The sequence below is a fragment of the Halichoeres trimaculatus genome, unplaced genomic scaffold (genome assembly GCF_033239565.1).
Source record: "Halichoeres trimaculatus isolate MK-OKI-2021-1 unplaced genomic scaffold, fHalTri1.1 fHalTri1_scaffold_1, whole genome shotgun sequence".
NCBI lineage: Eukaryota > Metazoa > Chordata > Actinopteri > Labriformes > Labridae > Halichoeres > Halichoeres trimaculatus.
The window spans coordinates 20,020,055-20,028,606 of NW_027437179.1; the positions used below are offsets into that span (position 1 = coordinate 20,020,055).

Consider the following 8,552-nt stretch of genomic DNA (forward strand, 5'->3'; position numbering starts at 1 on the left):
TATATTTACATCACAATGTTAAAAATCCTACATTTAGGGGACAGTTTATTAAACCTGCAGAGCCTCCAGGCTCTGTAAAATTAATGGTAATAAATCTTAAAACAAGTCAGTATCCCAGCATTGAATAATTTACTCATCTAACATGAGCTGAAGAGAAACTTCATTTTGAAACGATCAGTTGTAACTGTAAAAGTATTTAAACACAGGTTGCATGCAGCAGTGTTTTGACTCTAAAATAAGCCTGAGCATGTTTTCATTCTTCCTGCAATTTGTTTTGTGCGTGGGTAAATATGATGACACCCCTCATCATTTCCCTCATCATTAAGCATCTTCTCACCTGATTACAGACATGATTTGTTGCTCAAACTAATGCTTGTTACGCGCTTATTAAGCATTTCATTTAAGACTCGATTTAGTTTCTAATCGACACACGCACTCGACGTTTGAAAAGCCCAAAATGATCGACTTATCAAAATAAATCCCATGATTTGTCAGGAGTTAATCAGTCCCTTTAGATGCTTTATATCATATTAGCCAGGCCAGTGATTTGCAAATGATTTTATACGCTTTCTGTTTAATGGCGCGAGAGAAATAAAAGGGCGATAATTCAATTTCACACCAATAGCTCGGGTAATTGAGATGTCTGTGATTGAATGTTGTAAATTTAAAAGACGCAGTTTTATCTAAGTTTCACAGAGGAGTGAACGGCAGGCGGGAAACTGATACCAGCGCGCACGTGCTCAAATGATTTTGATTTAAAAGTCATGCAGAGGTCAGGCTGAGGGAGAGTGATCCTATCTGACACTCCCTGTCCCTGTCTCTCTGTCTCTCTGTGTCTGTGCGTGTGTAGGGTACATGTAAGTGCCTACAAACCAATCTCACGATAATTATAATAAAACCATCGCTATCACTATTATATTATATTATATTATATTATATTATATTATATTATATTATATTATATTATATTATATTATATTATATTATATTATGTTATATTATATTATATTATACACGTTAACATTATACTTCTCTTTTTTATTAAAAACTGTCCAATTAATTTATTGTTCCAAATTTTGTTAGATCCATCATGTCTATTAAGCTAAAATTGAAGGAGGCTTAATTTCCTGTGCTTTTAAAAATCATTATTTGCCTTCAGGAAAATGCGAATTAAAATTCATAACGCTGTAAGTTATACAATTATCCTCTGACAACAAGGAGCTGGGCATGCTGGCGACTTTAGGTAATAAAATTAGGCTATTACATTTTATTAGTAGGTTAGTTGGTTTATTATTATTCTGCATTTTAAAAAAGTTTTTTTTTCTTTACTTTTTTATAGGCTACATATAAAAGCCTATACCAATGGGGCCTATATGACCGTGATTTATTTATTTATTAGTTTTTGCATTTGAAATGATATAGCCTTGCTAGATGTTAAATGAGGTCAGTAACACTATAATAACGGGAGGCTTATGTGCTTTTCACTCAGGGCGTGTCTTATAATTTAAACGCTGCGATATAGCCTAGTTTATTTGAAACAAATGCATTTTTTAATGTAACGCATTTAAATTAAACTATTTAAATTACAGAACAGACCAATATTTCCGTTTCGAAGAAGCTAACTGCGTCACATCAGAGACCACAAGGTGCGGGGATATCGATATCCCTTTTCAGATGGTCTCCAACTCATCATGCATCACTTCCCAGTGATTCTGAGTCAAGGCCAGGCAAATTTTACTTTTCAGTCGCTTCTCTTACAATATAACCCCCCGCTGTGCTGGCGACACCACCTTTTCTGTGAACCACGGAGGGTTTTTATCATCACCGGGGGACACATTCATCCTGCCTGTCAGCCGGGGAGAGGAGAGGGAGATGAATGAGGAAGAAAGTTCACCAAGCGCTGGTCCTGACTGACTCAGAGAGTTCCAGAAACATCCTATTCTTCTTCACCGTCGTCTTCCTCCTAAACTCCACCTCGGAGCCGCACTGAGTCGTTAAATCGCCAAAGCTTCGGGAACATTTATCATCGTTACCCGGTGCTGCCTTCACGCACAGAGTCCGTTTCTCTCGAGCTGCTGCGCAACTAAACCTGGGAGAGTGTCCAGAAAGCTGCTTTACTTTAAGCTACAGCTGAATCATCCTGAAATATCTAAGGCCATAAATTACACCAAGATCACCCCTCTGATATAGGCTGCGTTTTGCTTGGAATGACCCATTGTCTGACAGCTTTTATATGGTCAATTTAACTTTAACTGCTGAGATAAAATTAAAACACCTTTTAAAATTAATAATTTTGAAAACTGTATTTGAGAAATTTAAACAGATTATTTCACTTCAATACGAGTCATAATAAGCTTACAACTAAACGTTTATTTTTAATAGTCCTTTGGCTCGTTCCTATTCATTGGTCTTTAATTTTATGGTTATTTAAAAAAGAATTTGTGACTTACTTTAATGAGCTATGCAACATCAGTATAGGCTTACATTTAATTTTCAAACAATGTTGATTTAAAAAAACGAAAACGAAAAAATTACCATCTTTTAAAGTTACTTGGACAGTTATTCATTTAGTAGGCTTTAACAATAATGATACTTACTGACGATAACACGCATTCTCTTCTTATTGGGAGTTAACGGAGCATACTCTGACACTTGATACTTTTGGACTTTGGAAACACACACACGCCTGCTAAAGTGTGTGATTCAGGACTGCAGACAGACCTGGGCAAGATACCTGGTATCCTAAAACTTAGAAGACCGTTTGCCTTTGTCACCAGTGGGCCGATCTGTCCGATTTAACTAATTGCTTTGATAGTGGATACAATATTTGTATTATAGGGACTGACACTGACAGAGGAAGTTCGCTTTTATCTCTCATAATATTAAACCTGAATCTACCGACGTTTTAAAAAAGAAAATATATATTTTTTATCAAAATCAACTTTACCAGATTCTGCAAGCCAAAACTTTGGGTAAATTTTCATTAACAGCAGTAAAATACAGGAGTTAACTCACAAGAACGACAGTCCCCAGATGAAAGTCATTGACTTTGCAACAAGTGCAAATATTTAGCCTGCAAATGCCTTTTGACATCGACCCTCCCTTTTATGTCTTTACAGTCTAAATTGACAGAGCTCGCATGAAAGGGGTTAAGACAACTTTCCAAAGATGCAACAAAGGGCCTTTGTGCAGAGACCCCTGCCTCCTGACTGCGAATCAAAGCAGTTTATAAAGTGAAATAAAGGCCGATGAGCCTTACAGTTGTTTTGTATCTCGGCTCGGCCCTCATTTGTTGCCTCGGGATTTAAATGAAACGGTATGGTAATCGTCTTCTCCATGGTATATCAGTCTTCTTAAAGGCCGCTGTTTGGGATGCTAATTGTCACGGACATTGCTTTGCAGTATCACTGTCCCTTCTGTTCAAAAGACAAACAAAGTGGAACCAGAACCTGTGACAAGCATGTTAAACATGATCATTGGAAAAAAAGATTTTGGCAAAGTTTATTAACAGATATGAAGTCATAGAAGTGGAAAGAGGATCTGTGAAGAGGCCAGCTGACCCATCATTTAAAAACTCTAATCATCCTCCTGTTTTTTTTTTCATGAGAAAGAGACTTAACTTATTCATCTAACTGCATTCGATGTTTATTTTTCTTTACTTGGACAAACTTGATTTATTACTTTCTGAACGAGTCACCGTGAGGAAATTAGCACTCCACGCTCTTCTTGCTACACCTCATACCAAGCAGCGCGCGCTAATGCGTCTCATGTGTGCCTATTTGTGTTTACGCAGACTCGTTTAACGAGTTGGGGTTGGAGTTAGAGTTGGAGTCTGAGGAGGTAGAAGAGGACGGGTTAAGTGTTTGAGCCCCAAGCACAGGGGACTTCAGACGGACGCGGGAGCCCGAAGTCTCTCCGGTGACTTCAAAGCTTTCACAGCAATGCCGCTCGGTCCAGGTTTAAGTGTTTCCAAACTGGCTGCAGCTGCAACACACACGCACACACTCGCACGCACACACGCGCGCACGCGTTCAGGAAACGATGAATTAGACTCGTTTGTTAAGTTTTTATTGACCGGGTGGAAGCAGGTAAGAGTTGTAAAGAGAAAAACAACTATTAAGAAACACCTGTGTCTGCCATTTGAATATGAAGGTGTCAACCTTAATTCAGTCATGTGTCATTATGAAAGGAAGTGCTTTTATTGTTGTATTTCACGTGATCGTGGCTAAATGTTAATACACTTTACAAAATAAAAATATATTCCCAGACCTATAAATTTAGGTCTGTGGTAAAAAAAGAGGCCTAACTGTAGAGCACGGCCTTTCAGAATAGCTAATTATCGACCACACAGCATCTCACCTAGGCAACAGGCTAATAGGTAAGGGGTAGAGTTGCCTCTGACCTTGATGTCAATTGCAACCATTTGATATTCCCACCGAAGTAACACAACAGATAACATTCTCATTTGATTTTTGCTTGTTTTATTCCGCTTCTTCGATGTAATATATAGATATATTGAGCAAATATTCTGTAATAACTGATCCACTGAGACATTGATGATATAACCAATGCCTGTGGAAACAAAAAGATTGATTGATGTCATTAGCTCCACTGAGAGGCACTGAGTCAAATGGAAAGGGAGCTCTGTCTATAAGGCTTTATTATTTGTTCAGTTACAATAGAGATAATTGGTCCTAGTGTTACTATATTGTAGTGGTCAGGAAGATGATATATGCAAGACAGGAACCCAATCCATGTTGCAAGAGAGACGTCTCACTGTTCACCTCACTCTACACTGCTGCATATAGACTCAGCACATTAGACGCCTCCTCAGACAGAGATCTAATGAGTATCTCGGGAAACACTCACACCCAGGAATCCCTTTGAGCAACCAGTGGGCGCTGACCTTTCCTCCTGAGGACTATTACACCGACCGTAGCGCTCATTTGAATGGATGGAAATGGCGTGCGATCGGCTGAGAAAAAAGCAACTTTTTTTTCAGGCTGAATGGCTCAGTGTCCTTGGGCTAGGGCGGGTAAAGAGAAGGAGGAGGCGGTGCCGCACTGGCGGTGCGGGTTCAACTCCCTCAATAGTCTCGAGCGCTTTGATCCGCGCGCTGCTGGCGCCTAAAAACAACATAACTTGTCTGCCCATTAAGGAGACTGACAAATCGTGACAGATTGTTTATGCTTGGTAATTAGCGACGCAGACGCTTTTCCTGAGAACTGACTACACAGCGAAAAAGGTGATCCGTACAAATGTAGGCTCTATTCGTGACACCATATTTACTTCACATCTTTCCCACTTTTTCAAGGAAATTATCTTCAGAGATACAGTCAGATGTTCTACCTTTGCTCTGAAAATAAAACAGCCCCCAGATCCCAAGATTTTCCTTGCTAACAATACCAACAATAAAATGTTCCCCCTTAATGGGGTGTGGATAATAAGAAGCTTCGTGGGATACAGCCAGGTAAATCAATGACAGTCCTGGGTTCAATATCTGACTGGCTCCAAGCTGCTTTATCCTCCCTCTCTCCTTCAGACTCCACATCATTTTTGACTCTAATGGATGTTGTCGAAGAGGGAAAACTTCTAGTGATCCTTCCTCCCCCCGAAAAGCCCTATAATTACCCCTAAATGACTGCAAAGGCCAGTGTGTTTCAATCTGATTAGAGCCCTGCAGCCATCAATAAACATTAAGAGGGTTGTTAAACTGTTGTGCAATATTTTAGAGACTCACTGTAGCACGTTAAACACATGACCGAAGTAAGCCGTGATGTGTTGACTATCAATAAGAGAAAAGCACATGAATAGTTACAGTTAAGAGGAGTAATCACATATGTAAACACGATGGAGAATCATTCAGCCTAATGAATGGTCAGTCGAGATGAATAAATGGGATTAAGGACAACTCCAGGGTCAAATTAAGAAAAAAATTTATTTGTTTGATTTTATTCTTAAAGTCTGTTATAGGAGCATTGGGCCGCCATGTTTTTATTTATCTGAAGGAGCTTGAAAAAGGAAAAAGGAAATAAGAAACTATTGCTAACTTTCCCACTGTGATGATTTTTTTTTGTCTTGCATGAACACGCCTACCTCGCCCCTGATTGGCAGCTTCTCTCTCCACGCCTGCCTTATTACAGCCCTGCACTCCAAACTGGTCACATAAACATGAGAATACCGTCCCACTAGGACGCACCGCACTAACTTTGTGTAACTCTTACCACTTTATCCACGAGAGTCAACGCGCCACCTCAACCGTGCCAGTCGGATCTGTATGGCCCCATTGATCGCCATGTCAGCCTTGACTGCTGCTCTGAAAACTGAAGATCTCTCTCCACGCGCGGCTCTAGTCAGCAGAGGCGACATGCAGACCAGCCTGAGCCCCGCAGAGGACACTGGGAAGCCCAAAGTTGCAATTCTGCCCTTCAGTGTGGAGGCGCTGATGGCTGATAGGAAACCTAGCAGAGAGGTGGTATCCCCGGATGGCACCACGTCCGGTCCAGGGACGTCCCAAGCGCTGGGGAAGAGTGCGAGGATGGGCTCGTTCGGTAGTCTGGATACCTCGGTTCCTTCTTTAGCTATGAACTCTTCGTTTTCAGTGGGGGACATCATGAGCATGCCCGAAGACGTACTGATTAAACCTGAGAGCCCGGACAGTAAAGACCGGACGTCATGGATGCAGAGTCCTCGCTTTTCTCCAACACCTCCACGTGAGTTTATGATAAATTGAAAATGTTACCATTTAAGAAATATTAGTTGTGTTTATGATTTTTATAGCCTGTTTTTGGTAAAGGTTTATTCCACTGTAGACTGATGTTTTATTTAGATTACTCTGTCTGTCAGTAAGTATCTTACATAACGCATGAAATCAGGGGTTTTAAATGTGTGGTGTTTGTCTTCCTACAGGCAGATTGAGTCCCCCGGCCTGTCCTCTAAGGAAACACAAGACTAACAGAAAGCCCCGGACCCCCTTCACGACATCCCAGCTTCTGGCCTTGGAGAGAAAGTTCCGTCAGAAGCAGTATCTCTCCATCGCCGAGCGCGCAGAGTTCTCCAGCTCCCTCAATCTGACGGAGACCCAGGTCAAGATTTGGTTTCAGAACAGGCGAGCCAAAGCCAAGCGGCTGCAGGAGGCAGAACTTGAAAAACTGAAAATGGCAGCTAAGCCTATGTTGCCTCCAGCTTTCGGGATTTCCTTTCCTCTTGGTGCGCACGTGCCCGCATCTTATGCAGGGTCCCATCCGTTCCAGAGGCACTCACTGCCGGTTTCCCCTGTGGGACTGTACGCGGCTCATGTCGGATACAGTATGTACCACCTCGCCTGACAGAGACCAGGACCAGAGGCACGTGTAGAGGGACAAGACTACTCCCATTAGGCCTCACTTGTAAGGGGGCACTTCAAATAGCCTTGGTGGTGTGACTTTTTACCGAAGAAGCGTCCTAGTGGTGAGCTTAGTCACATCTTATCCAGGGGCCAAGACCCTCAAACAGTTTCCCTCTGAGGACACTGAAGTTTATCCACTTCTCTTGACCTCGCCAGTAAGTTCACACACTGCTAAATAAATACATAAATTAATGAAATGATATTATACCAACTGTAGAATCAAATCCATCTTGAGTCTCGAGTCTGCTTTGTCAGAGGACTTTGAAATAACAATGCCACTCAAGAACTTAACGATGCCTGAAAACGTTTTCCATCCTGAGTGTGATGATAAATAACTTGAAGGTGGACATTTTTGTAGTGCTGGGACAGAAAAATACCTGGAGGCCTTTTTCACATATGGACAAATAAGTATGGACCCTCGGTTGTACACAAGGTGTCAACACGCTTCTACCTTGAAGTCTGCATCGATCAGGTAAAAAAAAAAAGTGTCATAGCAGCGTTACAGCTGTAAATCTGAGACTGTTGACTTCGGGCTTTGCTGCCTCACTGCAAAAACACTTTCTCATTTTTAATTATCAGTGCTTCCCCAAAGTGGGAAACCAGTGTCATTAAATGCTCTTTGTGAACTTGGAGAACCACAGCATTTGCTTTTATAACAGCACTGTCTGTTGTTGGAATGATTCCCTTCGGAAGGGATATGTGTACTGTAACATAATGTATATTTGAAGAATATCCCCATTTATATTATGAATATATTTGTGACATAACTTAATAAATTGATTATTCTTTTTCATGAAGCACTTTTGCCTTTTGACTGACACTGTCACGTGCACCGAGATGTAACTTTTTGGTTGTAGTTTTATAAAGCAAATGGAAAATAGCATAGGATGGTAGAATAGTGAAACTGTTGTGTTATTACTTTATAGATGATTCTTATTGAAAACTATATTTAGACATCCAACAAGAAAATTGTATGGAAGAAGGGGAATAATTCGAATTAGGTGTTTAAACTGTAAATTTAAAGCACATTTTCTGCACAATTTGCCAGAAAATTCCGACAAAACTCCTGGGAATAATATAGCTCAGTGACACACACCACAATAATATTGCCAGTGTAACGTCTAATTGAAAACCCTACCTTTCCTTGCGCTCCTAAGCAGGATGC

The 8,552-nt window shown here is 40.8% G+C and overlaps 1 protein-coding gene across 1 annotated transcript; it reads left to right on the top strand.

The window, feature by feature from the left end:
* The first annotated feature begins 6,181 nt into the window (after nucleotides 1-6,181).
* Nucleotides 6,182-8,119, top strand: msx1a (muscle segment homeobox 1a). The gene is made up of 2 exons (XM_074675424.1): nucleotides 6,182-6,713; nucleotides 6,910-8,119. The coding sequence occupies exons 1-2, from the start codon at nucleotides 6,278-6,280 to the stop codon at nucleotides 7,326-7,328; spliced, it is 855 nt and encodes a 284-aa protein (XP_074531525.1). The 5' UTR covers nucleotides 6,182-6,277; the 3' UTR covers nucleotides 7,329-8,119.
* Nucleotides 8,120-8,552: the final 433 nt, after the last annotated feature.